The following is a 21,434-nucleotide window of genomic DNA, read 5'->3' on the forward strand; positions in this document are numbered from 1 at the left end:
AGTCCTATGTGTTCTTCTCCCACACCACTGTCTCTGAGATGGCCAGGTCCACTTCAAATGACCCCTCCTCCACACAGCTGCCCTGCCATTGTAAGTGAAAGAGACCTCACCTCTGACAAGCTGTAGGCCCTTTGTCTACTGTGAATGAAAATTGAATGGAATTGTGCTTTAAAGTGGCCTTGGGCTAGCAGTTCTGAAGCAACATCTTCAGACTCCTTTCTGCGAGAGAGAGAGAGAGAGAGAGAGAGAGAGAGAGAGAGAGAGAGAGAGAGAGAGAGAGCCAAATTCTCACAAATACACTAAAACTAAAATAACAAACCAGAACCAGGGTCCCCTACAAAATTAAAGGCAAGTACCACTGGAGTAAAAAGGTTTAAAAACCAGTTTCTCGCTAAAAATAGATTAAAATTCTTGGTCTAAAGACAGAGGCATTCTTTCCTGCTCCTCCACTGTACATTTCCCACCCGGAAACACAAGAAACCATATATTTCAGCCAACAAGAGCTCCAAACAATAAAGCCCACAGGCACATAGACCTCTCTACCAAATAGGTAATATGTCAGAGGGTGTTCAGGATGCTGTCCGTCTCTTTTTACCTCAGCAACCTCAGAGAGCTAATAATAATAGACTGAGACATGTATTTCAGGGTACTCCGAAGAAAAACAAGACATGTCGATATTAATTGTGTATAGGTGTGTATGCGTGCATGCGGAAACAGGACGATAATGCCAAGGGGCTTCTTCACTCACTGTTCCCTTTGATTTTTGAGTCAGGGTCTCTCACTGACCCTGAAGCTTATGGGTTTCACTAGGCTGTTAGCCAATGAACTCCAGGAATCTGTCCATCGCTGACTGTCTCCCACTACTGGCATGCTAGTGCCTGGATTACATCTGCATGCTGCCATACCTGGCTTTTTTTTTTTTTTTCATGATTCCTGGGGACCTGAACTCCTTTTCCTCACATGCTGTCTTAGGAACAGCCATGCAACCATTGGTTGTCACGGGTTCTTTTGTAGCTGTCCCTCACACAGCTACCGTAACTGCTAAGTGGGACTTCCATCTTCTACACAGTAGACCAGGGTCCGTGTAAAAGGGAGAATTTCAGTCATCACTTCCCAAAAGAAGAAAAGAAAATTATAAGGAAAAGAGAAAATAAAACTTAGCCTTTAGATCTGTGATGTCTATGGCCTCTTACAAGTTTCACAAAATTAAATTAATAATATGTGCTTATATATAAAATACAAAGTTGTTTTCTATTTTTTTATTTAGATTCTTGTTTGTTTGTTTCTTAGATAGTCTTGTGTGGCCCAGGTGGGCCTCAGACTCATTATATAATTGAGAATGACCTTGAACCCCTGATCCTCTTGCCTCTAATCTCCCAATCTGTAGAATTTCAGGTATACCACCACCATGCTTGCTGTAAAGGGTTTATCTAGAAATTACAATAGATACATTCATGTGTACACATATACTTTCAAACATTTACATTCTGTATTAATACAATAAACTGAAATATAGTAGATTGCTATTTTAATTTTATTATGTTTTAATTAATCAATCAGAGGTATGTTTGTTTATGATACGTTTTTAATTATGCCTACATTGTAAAATGGCTAAAGCATTTAATGACTATGCTATATATTTTGAGTTCCCAGACATAAATATAAATACATGTGCTTTTGTATTATGTTTCTCAATTTAAATGTGTTTACTTTTTCTGACTTTTTATTTAAAATTATTAACCATCTTATTCTTTCTGTAACAAGTATGCTTACTAATGACTTACAGTACATGTTCCCAATTCAGAATTGTTTGCAACTATAAAATTGCCCATTTCCTATAAAAGAACTATGGAGACTTGCTGTAGTTAGTCATGATACCAAATATATACATATATGATCTTTGTGTCTGGAAAGATATCACTGAACTTTGTACTTGTGCAAAAAAAGAGACAAACTATTTGATCAAATCATACATGTAATATTTAAATGTAATATTCTTTCCCCCTTGTAGACGAGGGTCCAATGTATCCCTTACCTTGGACATGAGTAGCCTGGGGAACGTGGAACCCTTTGTGGCTGTGCCAACCCCCCGGGAGAAGATAGCCATGGAGTATCTGCAGTCGGCCAGCCGTGTTCTCACAAGGCCACAGCTGAGGGACGTTGTGGCAACTTCCCACTTACTTCAGAGTGAGTTCATGGTGAGTGAGTCTGCTCGTTCTTACTCGGCTTGAATAAGCCTAGCACTGCAGCTGGAAGTGGTGCTGGCGCCCTCTCTCAAGCAGCTCGCTGTGGGCACATGGTCACAAGGCTAAAGGAAAAGAGCCGAGGCTTTAGAATCACCTTCTCTTTCATCACCTGTTGAGTGATTGCTCAGGCTGTGACCCAATGCTTAACTGACTCAGAGCCTGTCAGAGTTGGTGCGGGAGCACCAGGGAGCTGGGCCGAGAATGGTGTCTCGGGATTAGGGAACTGTCTCTCTGTGACTGTGGGGGATTGAATTGTTCAGATTTCCCGGAGCACTGAAATCAAAACGGAAAGTGGCAAAAGTTGAGCCTTGGAAACATAAAAAGGTGGGGGGGAAACCCAGATTTGAATACGTGTTTAAGAATAGGACTTAACCTTTGCGTTAGAAAAGCCCCTGCATCCGCAGGCACTGGAAAGGAACAGATGGGAGGCTCTTAGAGGTAAATCTGTGGAAACCAGAACTCAGGTGTCAGCACTAAAAATGCACTCAGATGAATTGAGAGAATTTGTAACACAGAGCAAAATGTTGGTTCTATTCAACGAGGTAGCCAAAAGAAGTGGAGAAGTTCGGGGCAGTACTCGGGGGTTTTGTTTTGTTTTGTTTATTGTTTTTTAACTTGGGCAATGGAATTCAAGAAAGATCAAGCACGGATTTAAAATGAGGATGAGTGCTGTATGACATTTGTGTATTGCATCAGGCAACTTAATGCACAGTAAGATACTACACACACTTTCTAGGTTTTGCCTGAGGGAATGCTCACTGCTTAGATGACTTTACATCATAAAGCAGTCCCACAGCTTAAGCTATAGTGATCCAATATAACAAACAGAAGGTTCTATGGTCCGTTCAGATATTTGGAACCAGACTAGTAGAGAAATATCAGTAACCTGCTAGACTCCCTATCAGTGATATCAGCTATCGTCAGCTTCCAAAATAAACCACCAATGTGGAGTTTTCAAAATGAGATGCTGTGGTGTGTCATGTTTTTAGAAGTGAAGCAAATGAAAGTCAAAGATGAAGGAGTCAATCAATGGTCACACTGCATAGCGAAGACATGTAGTGCCTGTTCTGGGGCTGTCAATGCCTCTTTGTTTATGAAGACACCTTTAACATAGCCTGCTTCCCTGGAAGGAAGATGAGGCCAACAAGGAGAGACAGTGTGAGATCCTCACAGACTGTCAACGTGTGTCAGAAAACAGGGTAATGTGAAAAGCAAAGGAGGCAATAAAGATGTCACCTTCTCTCTGTGGTGTTGTCAAAGCAGACTGACTCGTATAAATTATCAAAAATAAACATGTGGGTTGGAGAGCTAGGTTAGTTGGCAGAGTGCTTGCCTAGTGTACATGAAGCCCTGAATTTGATCCCCAGCACCGTATAAACCTGAAGTAGTGGTCCATGCCACTCAAAGTAGAGGGAGGTGGATTAGAACGTCAGGGTCACCCTTAGCTCCACAGCCAGTCGAGGTAAGCCAAGGCTGTATGAGGTCTTGGCTAATAAAATAAAATAAGTAGGGACTGGAGAGATGGCTCAGTGGTTAAGAGCACTGGCTGTTCTTCCAGAGGTCCTGAGTTCAATTCCCAGCAACCACAAGGTGACTCACAACCATCTGTATTGAGATCAGGCTCCCTCCTCTGGCATGCAGGCATACATGGAGGCAGAATGTTGTATACATAATAAATAAATAAGTCTTTAAAAATAAAATAAGTAGACAAATAAAACATAAAAAAGTTTTCCTTGAATATTCAACAACTTTATTTTGATGACTCAGGGCTAAGGAACTTAAATGTTTTAATGGAGTAGAGACTATCTTAAGTGTCTAAGATAACACAAATTAATGAAGTGACTCTTTGAAAGGGAAGTTGCTCCCTGCAATCAAGTTTTCAGTTCAAGATGTAGCTTGGCTCTTCCTGAGTTTTCAGACTGGCAGAAAATGGAGACAGCTTGAAGTGAGGTCCTGAATGAATTTTCTCCTTCCATTGTCGTTATTTTGTTTCCAATGAAAACTGGGTCAAAGAAAACTGGTAAAAACAGGAGGCAGCCAGTGTGGTCAAAGTTATCTGCATGCCTGAAAATAGCAAGGTAAATTTGTTGTTTTATTAGAGGAAGGCATTTTATAAGACAGAAGGGTTTAATGTTCATTAATCACCAAATAACAATAGTCATTTTATTTCGTACCACCCTGATTCATTCAGTTCATTTAAGAACTTTACATTAATACATACTGTATTTTTATAAGCAAATCTTAAAACACTTGCCTGTGTCCTTTTGAAAGTTCCTATTCATTACTTGAGCTCAGTCATATGAGGGTGCTCTCAGTCTTAGTCTTATAGATGGGCACAGAGCCGCTTCTGTGCTTACTCGTTCCTCTTTGATTGGTTGAGCCATGTGATATATAGCTTTCCTAGATAAGAATATTCTGTTCTGGGCTGGAGAGATGGCTCAGTGGTTAAAGAGCATTGCCTGCTCTTCCAAAGGTCCTGAGTTCAATTCCCAGCAACCACATGGTGGCTCACAACCATCGGTAATGAGGTCTGGTGCCCTCTTCTGGCCTGCAGACATACACACAGACAGAATATTGTATACATAATAAATAAATAAGTAGTTTTAAGAAAAGAATATTCTGTTCTTCTTAACTAGGAGAAAAACAAACCTCTTTTCCCAGAACTGTTCTGTTTGTAACCACAGATGAAGCAGTGCAATGGTAGAGGAACTCTTGACTAAAAACATCTCAGCACATGGACCAACAGCAACAAATTCTTCTGCACTTATCACTTTCAGAGGGAACTTTTAATGATTCTCAAAGAATCACAGTTGATATGGAAAGAACTGCAACTTTGCTGATCCTATAGAAACTTTTTGAAGAAATTTAATATGTTGTATTTTTTTTAAAGTATTTTCCTAAGTGATTTCGCAGCAATGCTTACTATTCAAGTGGGGTGTTTTCTGTCTCTGTAGTATCTGCATACAAAATAATCCTTCCAAACTCACAGGGATGCTGCTTACAAGTCGGCATACAGGCTGCATCTTACCTGTTTATGAGAGAAAAGATGTTGGTAAGGCAGCGGAGTAGTCTACAGTTTTATAACTTGGGAATTCAGTAGATTATAGAGCCAACATCCTCTGGGAAGATTTTATTTTATTTTATTGAAAAAAAATTTCCGCCTCCTCCCAGCCTCCCATTTCCCTCCCACTCCTCCCACTCCTCTCCCCCTCCCCCCACTCCTCTCCCCCTCCCTCTTCAGTCCCAAGAGCAGTCAGGGTTCCCTGCCCTGTGGAAAGTCCAAGGTCCTCCCCCCTCCATCCAGGTCTAGGAAGGTGAGCATCCAAACTGGCTAGGCTCCCACAAAGCCAGAACATGAAGTAGGATCAAAGCCCAGTGCCATTGTCCTTGGCTTCTCATCAGCCCTCCTTGTCTGCCATGTTCAGAGAGTCCGGTTTTATGGGAAGATTTTCTTTATGTCAGAATTAGATATACAATTTGATATCATTTGTTTTTGCAGGAAATACCAATGAACTTTGTGGATCCCAAAGAAATTGATATTCCACGTCATGGAACAAAAAATCGCTATAAGACCATTTTGCCAAGTAAGTTTCTAGAGCTGATAGCTTGCCCAGTAAAGCCATGTTGCCCAACTCATTTCCGCCACACCCTTTCAACCCTCATGACACCTACTAGACAGCACACTTAGAGTGGAAATATGGAAGTCAAGACTAATCACCACTAAAGTTATCTAAAGAGAAGTAGCTTTATTTCATGTTATATTCATCCTTATGACCGGCTCACAATTCCAGAAGATCCATGGTTCTAAAGGACTTTTGCAGCACACATCATGGCTAAACTGATTTCCATCATACATGGATCTACATAGGAAGGAGAAAAAATCAAGATCTCCTGAGTAAATTGGGAGCGTGGGGGTCACGGGAGATGATAGAAGGGGAGAGGGGAGGAAGGGAAGGAAGCAGAGAAAATGCATAGCTCGATTAAAAACAACAAAAAAAGAATGTAATAAAACATGGTTATCCAATAAATAAATAAATAATAAATCCATGCATGAAGGAAAGAGAAAAGAAATTGAGTTCTGCCTTGGACCATATGTAAAAATTAATTCAAAATGGATCAGATACTTGCATGTGGATAGGAACAAAGACAAAAAGAAAAAAAGTCCAAATTCTCATATGCTTAAAGTAGCCAATGGTTTCTTAGATGTCACCTAATGTATGAGCCACCAAAGGACAAATGGAATGCGAAACACTGAAGTTTTGTGTTTCAATGTCATCATGAAAAAGCAGCACATTATAGAGGAGAGGGAGCATTTCCTATCAGTAAACAAATAAATACAGTTCAGGTTTTGGCAAAATTCCAAGGTATCCAAGGTATTGCTACAAAACAATAACTCTAGCAGTATAAAACACAGACTTTTTTTTTTGATGGGTTGATTAAGTAAGAAATAAACTTGACAGTTCCTAAGAGTACAAGTGACTAATAATACATGAAAAGTTTTCAATATTCTTAGCCATTGAGGAACTGCAAATCAGAACGATGCTGAGCTAGGCTAACCATAACTGTAACCAACATCCTTGTTGGTAATTCCAGCACTGAGGAGGTTGAGTCAAGAGAAGTACCACAAGTTTGGGGCTAGCCTGAGCTACATAGTGAGACAGACAGACAGACACACACACACACACACACACACACACACAAAGCCAAATGCAAAACAAGCAAGTGAAGACTACTTTGAGATTCCAGTTCACCCCAGTTAGAATGGAAATCCTAGTAATAATACATGCTAGCTGGTGAATGGCAGGGTAAAAGAGTTCCCTTTTATATGATTGACGAAAAATGAATCAGTTCTTTCCACTATGGAAATGAGCATGAGGAATATTTTAAAAATTAACAAAGGAATTAGAATATGGTCTACCTATACACTTCTGGTTATATCCACAAGAGAATCTAAGTAGGCATACAATACTTAAAGTGTGAAAAAAAAAAAAGCAGTTGTTTTTATTGTGGAACGCTTCATAATAGACTACTTATAGTGTCGGCATAGGTGCCCCTACCACATGGGTAGCCAAAGAAGGTGTGGTGTGAACATGCTGTGGAGTACTAGTCGGGCCTGAAAAAGAACGAAATTATCACTTGCAGGAGAATGGATGGGACTAAGCCAGACTAGGGGACAGATATCACATAGTTTTCATATGCCGTATCAAGATATATTTTAAAATACATGAAAGTAGTAGAGAAACATATTTAAGAGGAGAAGGAAGCACAGCAGGAGATGGGAGACAAGAGACGTTGATGGGGGACCAATATGATCAAACACATCATGTAAACATATGAAAATGTCATGATAAAACACATTTTTATAACTAAATCATCTATTTTATTTATTTTATTTTGTTTTTTTTAGGATGGGGTTTCTCTGTATAGCTTTGGAGCCTGTCCTGGAACTTACTCTGTAGACCAGGCTGGCCTCAAATTTTTAAAAAGGAAAAGGCACTAACATTTAAATAGTACTTTATTAGTTTTCTCAAAGGTACAAAATACAAAAAAAATAAAATATGCTTTTATATTTGTGGTAATAAAAATACACTAATGTCAAACAAAGAATTACTATCAATGCTGTGTATGGGATTTCTGTTCTGGCAGAAAATCTCTCCACTGTAATGTATTTTTAGTGAGTCAAAATAGTTAAGTCTATTTCTTAAGATACAGCTCATTATTGAAAGGTCTTTTATTTATGACTATAAAAGAAGAGGGTGAGAAAGATTTCCTCTCCCCCACCTCTCTCTCTCTCTCTCTCTCTCTCTCTCTCTCTCTCTCTCTCTCTCTCTCTCTTTCTCTCTCTCTCTCTCATTTTTCAAGGCATGGTTTCTCTGTGTAGCCATGGCTATTCTGGATCTCCCTCTCTCTCTGTAGACCAGGCTGCCTTCAAACTTTGAGATCCTCCTGCCTCTGCCTCCTGAGTGATGAGATTAAAGGCATCCCTCTCTCCCTCTTTCTTAAAACCTTCTCTAAAATATACCAAGCATTAAGTCATCCGGACTAATGTCCCCACTGCAATGATTATGTGTCCTGTGATTTCAAAAGGATTTTCAGTTTGTTTGGGTTACTTCAGAGTTCCACCTTCTTTATTTCCTGTCCTGGGTGATATCAGCCAGCAGCTCCACCGTCTGTGTCAGCTTTTCCATTTCTAGTACTGGGTGAACACTTGGTCCAGGGTGCTTCTGCTGACAACTGACGCTGCGAATGATGGATTCTCAGAGGAAAATTTCCATAGCCTGAAAATGTCTCCCACCCTCATTTCACAAACTATAACTCAGAATAGATAGTTTAGACATGCCACACCTTTGGCTCCAAGTATCAGAAAAGACTGTAATGACAGACATTGCTATTCTTTGTGGCTTGTTGCAGACTTTAACATGACAGAAAATTGAAATGTCACATGAGTTGATAATTAGCAGATGACCGGGACTTTAAGTATCATAATTGCCTTTACTGCTATAGTTTATAATAGACCCTTAGGTTTGAAGCTTTTCCATGTGTGTATGTATTGCTAAGGCTATCGGTTTTGTGGGTATATTACTTACCAACAGTCGATTGAATTGTTGCTGCTTCTTTGAGGACAATGTCTAGCTTAGAACAGATTAAGTATTAAATTAAGGTCCTAAGGCCAAGTTTGGATCAAACTGTCTTGCAGTATAAACAAACATTAGAGGTAAAATGCTTATATACCAAATCATAAAGCAACAATGCAACAACTAATAACTATCAGTGTGGAGTCACAACACACAATCAACATGTATAATAACACATCATATATGTTTACTTATTTATGTAGCTATGAAGCAACATACACACAAAACTGCACATCCCTTATTGACTCTGGCTATTATTTCCTACTTAAAACAGTGATGTTTGGTAAGAACTCTCAATAGTGTTTTCCATTCGTATTAGATTTATATGACGTGCTTATTACAAGGTACATATGCAGACAATTGGGCCACTTCCTGTGGCAGCAACTAGAATGAGGGTCTTTCCCAGTCACATGAAAATCTGACCATGTTTATGGGCTACTTAAATCATTTTTCCCATCCTTTCTTTATTCCCCCACCACCCAAAAAAGAGGGGCAATAATACTACCCTCTACACCTATTGAAGGTATTCAATGTACAAACTCACTAGCAGAGTCCGACAGCAGAGTGACATTGAATAGTGACTGATAATGTCTGTTATTTTATAAATAGACTAAGAACTTGATAAAGGGAGCTGTGTTTTTTAACCTCCTTTTCTTCCTTGTTTGCCCCATCCTCATACCCATCAAGGTACCAATTATGTTTCAGTCTCATGAAATCAAGGAACACTGCAGAGACACATGCTAGCGAGGCCAGGCAGGGTTAGGTCCTGAAGGGCTGGCTTGGGTAATGTAATGAAATACAAAGAACTGGGTGAGGTTAGCCTGGTTCTTTCTGGAGGAATGGGAGAAAAATAAGGCTGTAAATACAAAAACTAAAGAAAAAGAGAAAGGTCCAAATGAGAGAAGAGTTGAGAATCAGAACTCCGTTGAAACACGCCATGACCTATGTCAGAATCAAAAGTCAGTGGGAGGAACCAAATGCCACAGATATATCAATAGATGTACACACACGTGCACCAGAGACAAACACTGATGCTGAGTCAATGGCTTTGAACTTGCACACTTCTTTTTGCTGCTTATGGTTGGTCTAGAGATTTTTTATTTGGAAAGTAAATCTATTCAATGTGTTCTCTCTGCAGATCCCCTTAGCAGAGTGTGTTTAAGACCAAAAAATGTAACCGATGCATTGAGTACTTACATTAATGCTAATTATATTCGGGTAAGTAACTTTGCATTTCTTTCTGGTTGGCATGTTGATTTACCGTTTTATCTTTTTTAGCTGAGAAAGATGCTCTCCCCAGCTTTGCTTCTTTCTTCTTTACCCAGAATAAAGTTCTCTTTAATTTGGTGGCGAGTGTTTCATGTATGTATGTTATAGCCACATCAGCTCCGGTGGTAGGTGTCTTACAGTGAGTCCTCCTCCACTCTGAGGTCCTGAATACAGGCTCCATGTGAATGCTCTGTAAAACTGAACTTTGCAACCCTCACTGCCAGATGGTGCAAAAGGAAACTGCTCTTGTGTTTCCCGGCCACCTAGACCCAAATAATCACACAGAAACTATATTAACTACAATACTGTTTGGCTGTTGGCTCGGGCATATTTCTAGCTAGCTCTCATGTTTTAAATTAACCCATTTCTATTAATCTGTGTGACACTATGAGGCTGTGGCCTAGTGGTTAGATTCCAGCATCTCTCTCCTTTGGCAGCTACATGGCTTCTCCCTGACTCTGCCTTTTTTCTCCCTGCATTCAGTTTAGTTTTCTCACCTAGTTCTACTCTGCCCTGCCATAGACAAAAGCAGCTTCTTTATTAAGCAATGGTAATAAAACATATTCACAACATATAGGTGAACTTCCACATCAAAATGGCAAGCTGGATTTTCTGGGAAGTACCATACATGTGCCTGGTGGTGCTAGTTATCAGGGCAGCCACTTTGACCTACCACAACTCCGTTATTCTGAAGCTCACCCCCGCCATCCCACCAAATGTCCACTGCAATCCATACATATAAATGACTGTGTTTGTCTCTTTACTCCAAACAGGGCTACAGTGGCAAGGAGAAAGCTTTTATTGCCACACAGGGCCCCATGATCAACACTGTGAACGACTTCTGGCAGATGGTTTGGCAGGAAGACAGCCCCGTGATTGTTATGATCACAAAACTCAAGGAGAAAAATGAGGTATTATGTTTAGCCCAGTTCTGAATGTTATACATGCTAGTACTACTATAAGAGAGATTTGGAATAAATGAGATCACATGTACTCAGAAAATATTCACATAAAATAGAACATAGACATTAAATGACAAGGTCACTTTATACCTCAAGCAAATGATAGTGGGTGTTGCTCTGTGAGTAAGAAGCTTCCTTCAGGCAACTTAACACATGTGGCGTACATGGATCTCATTTGCACACATGTATCTCAGTGAAGACAAAAGGGTGAAGAAGTAAAAATTATTCCAAAAGCAAGTAATCGTTTATTTATTAACAGATGCCATTCTGGTTGTTGGCAGATATATATATTTACATATAAATATGCAAATAAAATATATCAAGATTCCTTCCACTGGTAACTTTAACTCCCTAGTAGGAGAGATACAACAAATCTGTTAATAGCAGCACAGTAGAAGGGATAGATGCTGTTGGATACAAACCAGACCAGGACAAGGGAGTGACTGGGCAGTGTGATGGGGTGAAGGGACATGAAGGGACAAGGAGGAACTGCTTAGGAAATGAGACTGAAAGACACATTGGAAAGAAGTGATAGCTACTTTCCCAATGGCTTTATAGTAAGAAATCTGTCCCCATTAAAAAAAAAAACAGACAAATGTATATTTATCTCCACAGTGGCAATCTTTTTTTAAGGGCTTGGCTTGCAGAATGGTTTATTCTAAATTTTTCACCATAAGAACAAAGCTGAGCAATTCTTGGGGACTGCCATTCTAGGTGCTGCTTGTGTGCCAGGCATCTTGTTGAAATAATTGATGGTTGACTTTAGTTGATATTTGTTTTTGTTGTTTTGTGTGTGTGTGTGTGTTTTTTTTTTTTTTTTTTTTTGTCAAAATCATTACACCATTTAAGGCAACTCGGATTTCCCTATTTTTTCTTTCGGTAAGCTAGAAGTTCACCTGTATAATTCTGCTACTAGTTGAGAGAATCCAAACCCACAAAACTTAAAACCTTTTCAAAAAATTGCTGTCTTCTTTCATTTTTGCTATAATAAAAGAAACATGTCCAGAAAGATAGCATGTTTCTTTCCAGTAGACGAACTTATACATGCAGCTCTCTATATGTCTATCCATCTGCTATGTGATCCCAGGGCTGCACAGTAGAAATGAGCCCTCATGCTCTCAGACTTACCGCATACAGTGTCAACCTGTTGCTGGATTAACTCTCTGACAATCCCTGCACAGTCGTGCACAATGCACGCTTCAGCTCTGTGATGGGACAGATTCTGCAGGTTCCAATATGTACCTCTTCGTGTGCACATCTGTGTATGCGTATAGAGGATTTAGATAATCTGGTGGCTGGTTCACCCTAGCACCAAAGCTAGCAGCCAAGCCTTGCACACCTTTGTGGGGAAGGCATTTATGATATGACTGTGATAGCAGAAATTACAAGTGTCTAAATAAATTTTCATAATGTAATCAGTGTCTGAGAACCTATCTATGTCCCTATAAATTTTATTTCTTCTATTAAAAATAAAATCAGCCAGGCATGGTGTCTCACACCTGAAATTTTAGCACCAAGGATGCTGAGACAGTACGACAATTGTGAGTTGAAAGTCATCCTGGGCTACAGAGTGAGATCCTGCCTCAAAATAAAATAATTAATTAATTAAGATAAAATCAAGGCTGTGAGGGGGCTGGAGAGATGGCTCAGTGGTTAAAGTGCCCACTAACCTTTCAGAGGAGAGGGGTTGGAGTCCAGCACCCACAATCGGGTACCTCACAACTGCCTGCTGCTCTGACTCCTGGGGGCCTGGCACTCTTTCTGGCCTTGTGCACTCACGAACATATAAATAAAAATAAATGTTTAAAAAGTCAAACATAGGAAAGAAACATGAGTATGTAATTATTTGTAATATGTGTAAGTAAATGTTTTGGAATACATGTATTTTGAAGAGAAAACATTGCTTATTATAAATTGTGCAGAATCACTAAGGATTAATGTTAGAAGAGCATATGTGGAAGAGGGTCTCATGAAGATTATCTAACAGGCCGGGCAGTGGTGGCACACGCCTTTAATCCCAGCACTCGGGAGGCAGAGGCAGACGGATCTCTGTGAGTTCGAGGGCAGCCTGGTCTACAAGAGCTAGTTCCAGGACAGGCTCCAAAACCACAGAGAAACCCTGTCTCGAAAAACCAAAAAAAAAAAAAAAAAGATTATCTAACAGGTTGCAGTGACTTTGTGTTAAATTATGATTTGTGTTCACTTGAGCTTCTTTAATCTCAGCTTCTGTGATATATTTTCATTCACTCATAAAAAAGATGAGATGTGCTCTGTAAGTGCCTTAATTTGTTCTTTTGATATTTTTTTATCCTTTGAATATTTTATAAATTTGTACAATGTATACTGATCATGTCTCTCCAGCCACTACCTTCCTCAAAGCCTTCTCATGCCTGTCTAACTGGAGCTTTTCAGGGCAGAATAAAGTTGATAGTTAGAGAACATCCCTTAAGCATTGGATTTATGTAACACGTTTTAAAGAAACCCACTATGAGCAATTGGGGCTATGTCAGAGCCCCAGTGAATGGTCACCCTTCTTTAACCCCTGGACCAAGGCTATACTCCCATCAGAACTGCTCAGGGTCAGAGCTGTATGTTAAAGTGCTGCATGGTACATCCCCTGGAGGTACACAAGCTCTCTCTCTACCCAGTAATCACAAGGGAGAAAAGGGGGTTCATCCCCTGAGGGTACACAAGCTCTCTCTACCCTGCACCCACAAGGAATAAGGGGGTGCAATCCCTGGGGGTACAAAAGCTCTCTCTTCACCCTGTACCCGCAAGGGGGAAAAGGGGGTGCATCCCTTGGGGGTATGTAAGCTCTCTCTCCATCCTGCACCCACAAGGGAGGAAAGCTCCTTTTCTTAATTTTTTGCTTCCATTCTGTTTTTCTCGTGCCCACAGGAGAGCTGTGTGGATCTGGTGAAAGCTAGAATACATTTTAAAAAAATAACTCTCACTTTAAAATGTTGTTGAGGAGTTTGTTTTTCTCTTTGGCTGCATAACTCAGAACTTGAAGGCATACTTTATTGGTTTGTTTTTCATTTTTACCATTTGGCCTCTTATCTTTTCTAAGGTTTGAGATACACTCCCAGAGATGTGAAAGTCAAGTATGTTATGTATTTGCTGTGATATCTGCCGCTTGTTTATTTCCTGGAGCCGGCATAATCCAAAACAGTGCAAGACAATGCTTTTAGCCATTCCTTCGCCTTTAAATTAAAATGAAAATCTTTATGCCCAAGCGCATTATACATGTAATATCATACATGCAACTCTAATGTTCTGCCAATCAAAATGATTCTGAGAAGTCTAGTTTAAAAAAATAGGTCCATGCCACCAGGAAAATGCTGGCTACTGAACACTGGCCAGTTCTCAATTGTGCTCAGTGTCATTGTTTAAAATAGATGAAAATCATTTCCTCCAAACAATACGGAGGAGGAGATATCTTTAGAAGTTCCCACGCTTTATATGTTTATGAACTGTTTACTTTCTAATAAATAAAGAAATGAATAATCACCACTTTCCTTTTAATAATTCCAATAATCTCAGGTACATTTTACAAAATGAGAATAAACAAAATTTTTTTAAAAAAACTAGGGCTGAAAAATGAGTTTTTAGAATAAAAGAGTTGCAGGGATTTTGAGTCTTTCATTTGGTAAATGAGTCTCAACATAAAAAGAATTCCTTATGAAGAATCTGGGCTTTGGATTTGGAAAACCCCAGGAAAAATAAGTTAGAAAGTCGTAGCAATGGTCCAGGCAAGAAATGCTGAGGGACTGAGTTAAGGCAGAGGCGGGGTCCTTAGAACAAGGAATTGAGTTGAGGGGTGTTCCAGAGCTGAGAGCCGCAGGACTTTGTTGTGATTGAAGCTGAGGCAGATGAAGGAGCACTGGACTCTGGTTTAGACAACTGAGTGGATGGGAGGGCTATGAGCCCAAATTGGGAGAAAAAGGCGGATTTTGAGGGAAGAGAATGAGCTTTGCATTTCAAGTACAAAGTTTGGGGAGTCCTGGAGACTTTGGGGTGGTACTTAGAATTAAAAGTCTAGAGGTCTGTATAGGCAAGAGATGAAAATGGGGGGCCATGCTAATAGAAAACATAGGAAGGCTTAGAACTGATATAAGAGAAAGATGGGATATTTATACCCCATTGTATATTATACTTTCAACATTGTGAATAATCTCTTTGCCATAGTTTAGTAAAATATCACTCTTAATAACTGCTGGATCCCATTGTGTGGATATATCAAAACCATGCAGTCATTTGCTTATTAATAGACATTTAAACTGCTTTGACTTTTTTGTCCACACCTCTAACGAGCTGATGTTTATTAAGATACATACATTATCAGACCAAATGACGTAGGTTCTTGAAAAACCACATTCCAGTGAAGGATGATACAGAACACACCATAAATGTAAAGGAACTTCCCCTTTGCACTCTGAAGTTTCAGAAATTAAGTCTGCTGGAGTAAACTAACATAGAGTCACAAGGAAAGAGCAACACAAACATGGTAGACACACAGGAACATCACTAGAATGGAAAGTGAACATCCAATAAGATTAAAATCCTTACATGCAGTTTTCCTTTGGGAAAATGAAGTGGGGTTGTAAGCTGTGTTTGAGGACTGCTGAGAAGTCAAGAACAATGGCACTGGGTTTTGATCCTACTGCACATACTGGCTTTGTGGGAGCCTAGGCTGTTTGGATGTTCACCTTAATAGACCTGGAAGGAGGTGGGAGGTCCTTGGACTCCCCACAGGGCAGGGAACCCTGACTGCTCTTAGGGCTGATGAGAGAGGGGGAGTTGATTGGGGGACGGGGAGGGATATGGGAGGCGGTGGCGGGGAAGAGACAGAAATCTTTAATAAATAAATAAATTAATAAAAAATATTCACTGGGGGAAGGGAAGGGCTTCTTGTTTGGTCTCAGTTTTCTGTATTGTTTTATTTTGTTTTATTCATGTGTGTGTATTAGATTTTGAGTCAGGATACTCCTAGGTAGTCCAGGCTAACCTCAAACTCATCACCCCCTTCCCTTGGTCTTCTAAGTACTGGAATTACCAGAGTGAGCCGCCATAACCATCCTGGGGAATTGTTTTTAGGGGAAGTAAATGGGTCAGAAGAACAGGTCAGAGTCTTGAACAAAGTTCATCAGGGCTCCCTGGGTGTGGTGTCAGTTCTTGTTCTTTCCACTGGTGAATCTTCCTTTGGAGATTCTAGGGAGAGTCTGGAAGAACTTCCCTCATTCAGATAAGGATACTTCAGAGGGAGCCGCTTCCTGGGGCTCTGAGGGTTGAGCTGCAGGGGCAGGAAGTCTAACTCTTGGTTCTGAAACAGCGGCTGTAGCTCAAGGCACTTTAACATCACAGCAGCACACTCACGTCATTTGCTGGGCCCCAGCACAACCACACAAAATCACTAGCCTCTCTCTCAGAGTGACAGCACACTAGCGTGTCCTCCACTTTGCACACCACACAAACAAATGCACATATGCAAAATCCACTTTTTAATAATGGGGCTGAGGTATATTTGGTTTTATGCTTTTGTTTTGAGTGCCATTCTGAAACTAGGGCTCCAGGTTATAAAATGTACATTCACATTATCAAAGTTCCCCATTATGTTTTTTTTAAGTGGGGAAGCATGCAGAAAAGCCTGTAAAACAGTATTGGTGATGAATCCTATTTAGGTTTTTAAGCTTCACAGAAACCTTATGGCTGTTTCACTGTGATTTGACTATAGTTTTCTTTATTCCTAACAAATCACCAGGCTCTTGGTGTCTTGGCTCATAAAATGACTTTAAAATAAGTGATACCTGTTGCTTATCTACTCTGTTAGTCAGTGTTCTGTTGCTGTGAAGAGACACCATGACCAAGGCAATTCTCATAAAAGAAAGCATTAAATTGAGGACTTGCTTAGGGTTTGGAGGGTTAATCCATGATCATCATGGCGAGAAGCAGACAAGCATGGTGCTGTGGCTGAGAGCTTTATATCCTGAGCTACAGGAGAGAGAGACACACACACACACACACAGAGAGAGAGAGAGAGAGAGAGAGAGAGAGAGGTGCACCAGCACAGCCTGGATGCTGAGACTGGCAGGGAGTGCCCGGATTAAGACACAGAGGCTTCTTTTCAGGTGGAAGAACAACAACCTTTTTTTTGCTCAGCTAAAGCCTTTTATACCTCTACTGCTTCTGTGGAAAACCACCGGCCAGAAAGAACACAAACATCCTTGTCAATTACAGACCACAAGGGAGTTCAGCTGTTGGTCAGGGGGAGTGAGGGCAGCTGGATCACAACAGAGAGAGAGAGAGAGAGAGAGAGAGAGAGACTCAGCCTGGTGTGCAATTTTGAAACCTCAAAGCCCACCCCCAGTGACACACCTTCTCCAGCAAGACCACACCTCCTAATCCTTCTCAAATAGTTCCACTGACTGGGGACCAAGTATTCAAACATAGGAGCCAATGGGGGCCCTCTCCATCAAACCACCACACCTCCCAACCTCAGGAGATTATGCAAAGTATCAAATGATATATTGGTGGTGAGAGTATGTTTAATGGTGAAACTGTGCATATGTTCATAATATTTAGGTGATGCACCAGGGATAACAGAATCTGTAATAGTAATTGTAGATAATATGCTGCCATTCTATCCCTCTCATATACTGACAGAGCCTTAAACTGAATCTTTAATTCAGAGACATTTTCATGTGATGATACATAGCTTTAACTCATACAGCAAACATCTCTTTGAATACACACACACACACATACATATATATAAAATCTTGAAACAGGCATGTTGTTTGGTAATCAGATTCCTAACTATGCCTCCCCTTGTGTTCTACTCTTCCTATAAATGCCTCATTTTAAAGAATCATTCAAAAAAATAATGTGCACAATGCGTTCAGTCATCCTGATAATTACTTGTTTACACACACACACAAAAAAAAAAACCTTTTTTCTCCTCCAAGTTATGGATTCTTGGGGCTAATAGTTTGTCTTAGTAAAAGGCCGAGCCCAGTTACCAGAATGATAATGGTGATTTGAGACTGTATTCACCTAGATGGTATGATACTTTGAATTACATTCTTAGTGAGGCTCCCCAGAATTATCTGTAAGACAGCATTTTCTGCCTCCTTCACATCATTGGTCATTGCTCTCACTACAAATAAATAAGCCCTATGATGCAGTTCAGGACAATAATTTTAACATGAACTTGGGCTCCTTGAACAGCCACATTTTTAGCCCCATCCCACTCCTGTGAGAATACTCAAAAGCAACCACACTGATCTGATCTCTTTCTATTTTCCTCCATTGCAAGAGGATGGGGGTTCTGTGTGTAAAAATAACTATTGTAACTCAGAAAGGAGACGGGATGCTAATTAAAGGTTGTTTGTTGGATGAGCAAGTCATACTCTATCATCTGCTGGGAGTTGCCTGCCAGCTGCTTTTTTTTGGTAAGGAAACACAAGAAGACCAAGCAAGCCTAAGGGAACTGAGGACCAGGCTTCCACTTTTCAATTTGTATTGTACACCACTCAAATCAGGGTGCAGGCACCAAGCTCCCACCTGGCCCATTTCCTCCTTGGTTCTGCGAGTCACTTTCCTTCAAAAGAGCCTGCTGCTCAGGCCTGCTCGTGGACAATGGGGCTTTTGTCAGACTGCTGAGCCACAACAGACTTCTTTCTCTTTGGTCAATTCTCACCAAGATGCTGTCAGTCTCCCTGGGCTCATCTGGGAGATGTGAGTGCTAGGATGAAGTTAAATCACCGAGTTTCCACCAAAAGAAACTAGTCAAACAGGTTAGTCTAACAGGGTGGGATCCAGGGCTGTACAAGAGATCTTGCTGAGGCAGGCGACGGTGGCGCACGCCTTTAATCCCAGCACTCTGGAGGCAGAGGCAGGCGGCTCTCTGTGAGTTCGAGACCAGCCTGGTCTACAGAGCTAGTTCCAGGACAGGAACCAAAAAACAAAACAAACAAACAACAAAAAAAAACAAACAAACAAAGAGATCTTGCTGGTCAAACACGAGGACTTGAGTTTGAATACCAAACAACCACATAAAAACTCTGGCACCGCTGTGTGCTCCTGTAACCTCAGGGCTGTAAAGAGGAGGGTTGGTGGGGCTCCCTGGAGGCCAGGCTACCTGGAGCTTCAGTGATTCAACAACACAAGGCAGAAAATAATAGTACAGGACACCTGATATTCTCTTCCGGTGTCTACATGTGGGTGAATAGGCTTGTATACACACACACACACACACAGAGAGAGAGAGAGAGAGAGAGAGAGAGAGAGAGAGAGAGAGTCAGATAAACACATAGAGAGGGGGGTCTTATAATTTTTTTAAAAAAATTTATTCATTATTTGCCAGGATGGAAAGAACAGGGGTGGGGGTAGGGACATGCCAAGGTACCATGATAACTTTGTAGAATTGGTTTGCTGCTGCCACCTATGGGGTCGAGGGACCAAACTCAGGTCATCAGTTGAGCAAGCTAAACCCTCTTGTCGGGCACTGGCTTTTAACAGTAGTGTGAAGTTATTCAGTCTGGGCAGCAAATAAGTAAAGCTGGGGTGATTTCAACTGTATTGGAAAGGGCAAATATGTGAAGATGTTTGAGTTTATCACAATGGATGGAAGAAACCGCTCCACCAGATGGTATGGTTTTCTTCCTGGCAGCTGGATGTTGGAGTGATGTCATGATAATGCCTTAAAGGTGTGTTTCTGGCATAGCGTATGCCTTCCCTTTAATTCTATGGCTCTATGAATGTTTGCTGGAGTTTTGAATTTATATGTATTTTACTTTTATTTCAAGTGTTCATATACTTTTACCATACACGTGAAGAATCAAGTATCCTAGATATATAAGACCCTAATTGATGACAACATGTGAAAGAATTTCTATATAAATGTGTATATTATTGGAAATTATCACCCAGGAGTCTAAAATATAGCAACAAGGTGGAGGGGGAGATGGCTCAATCATTAAAAGTCCTTGCTGCTCTCGCAGAGGACCAGAGCTCAGTTCCCAGCACTCACCTTAGATGACACTCTAGCTCCAGATAATCAGATGTCCTCATCGGGCCTCTACTGGCACCCATACTTCTGAGAGTAAATGTGAGTGCGCACACACGCACTCAAACACACACATAAATGAAAATTCTGCTTTACAAAATTTGCCAGCAAGTGCTGGCAAAAAGACCGAGTTGATAAAGAGCTTGCCACCCAACCTGATGACCTGAGTTAAATCCCTGAGACCCACACAGTGGCAGGAGAGAACGAGTTCTAGCCAGTTGTCCTCTGACATCCACACATGACCCGTGGCATGTGCATGCCCACACATACATACACATATATATTCAAAATAAATAAGTAGAATGCAGTAAGGAACCGAAGCATAGTTAACAATGACATGTTTTGAGCACTTACTTTATGCCTGGCTTTGTCCCAGGCATGTGGCATGTAGGAAGTTATGGAGAAACTGAGCCCAGAGAAGCCAATGTTCTACTCAAGGGCTAAAATCAGAACCCCAGTCCTCTGAGTCCAAAGTTTGTCCTTTAACCCCCATACTATATCCCCTAATTTGCAATTTACAATATCATTATTATTGCTCCTATCGAGTCCGTCACAGAGGATCCATTATAAAAACGTGTCAAGCATAATTCTGTTCCACAGTTATGTCAGTAGGTCTCATAGTGAATCAAAGGACATCACTGGACCTGAAAAACATGATGCTTTGCATATACTAACTGTCACTACACCTGCCCTGAATGCCAGGTGACCTTTATTCTGTGGGCATCTAACATATTACAGGTATTCCTTTTAGGCACACTGGTATGAGGAAGCAGGGGCTAGAGCCTGGTCTCAGCCACCATGGTGGAGAGCATTTCTTATATTTGTTGGTTATTAAGAGATTCTTAAATCCTCGTTGGAGTTTGGGGAAATGTTACCTTGTCATTATGACTGGGTTGGGGTTAATAGTAAAGTGGGACAAACACTTTGCAAACTTTCTTGAGCTCCATTCTATACATCATACAGTCCATCTCTACATCATACAGTTCATCTCTACATCATACAGTTCATCTCTACACCATACAGTTCATCTCTACATCATACAGTTCATCTCTACATCACACAGTTATCTCTACATCACACAGTTATCTCTACATCATACAGTTCATCTCTACATCATACAGTTCATCTCTACAACACACAGTTATCTCTACATCACACAGTTATCTCTACATCACACAGTTATCTCTACATCACACAGTTATCTCTACATCATACAGTTCATCTCTACATCATAAGTTTATCTCTCTACACATCA

General features: G+C 40.6%; 1 protein-coding gene across 3 annotated transcripts in view; it reads left to right on the forward strand.

The window, feature by feature from the left end:
* Ptprr (protein tyrosine phosphatase receptor type R) overlaps positions 1-21,434 on the forward strand; it is a 231,502-nt gene that overhangs the window by 184,860 nt on the left and 25,208 nt on the right. For all 3 annotated transcript variants that reach the window (XM_057758049.1, XM_057758052.1, XM_057758050.1), the window contains 4 exons: positions 2,012-2,198; positions 5,746-5,830; positions 10,020-10,099; positions 10,924-11,061. In XM_057758049.1, coding sequence (XP_057614032.1) covers positions 2,012-2,198; positions 5,746-5,830; positions 10,020-10,099; positions 10,924-11,061 — 490 coding nt within the window. The remainder of the gene's footprint in view (positions 1-2,011; positions 2,199-5,745; positions 5,831-10,019; positions 10,100-10,923; positions 11,062-21,434) is intronic.

Source organism: Chionomys nivalis, chromosome 25 (assembly GCF_950005125.1).
Source record: "Chionomys nivalis chromosome 25, mChiNiv1.1, whole genome shotgun sequence".
In the NCBI taxonomy this organism is placed as follows: Eukaryota; Metazoa; Chordata; class Mammalia; order Rodentia; family Cricetidae; genus Chionomys; species Chionomys nivalis.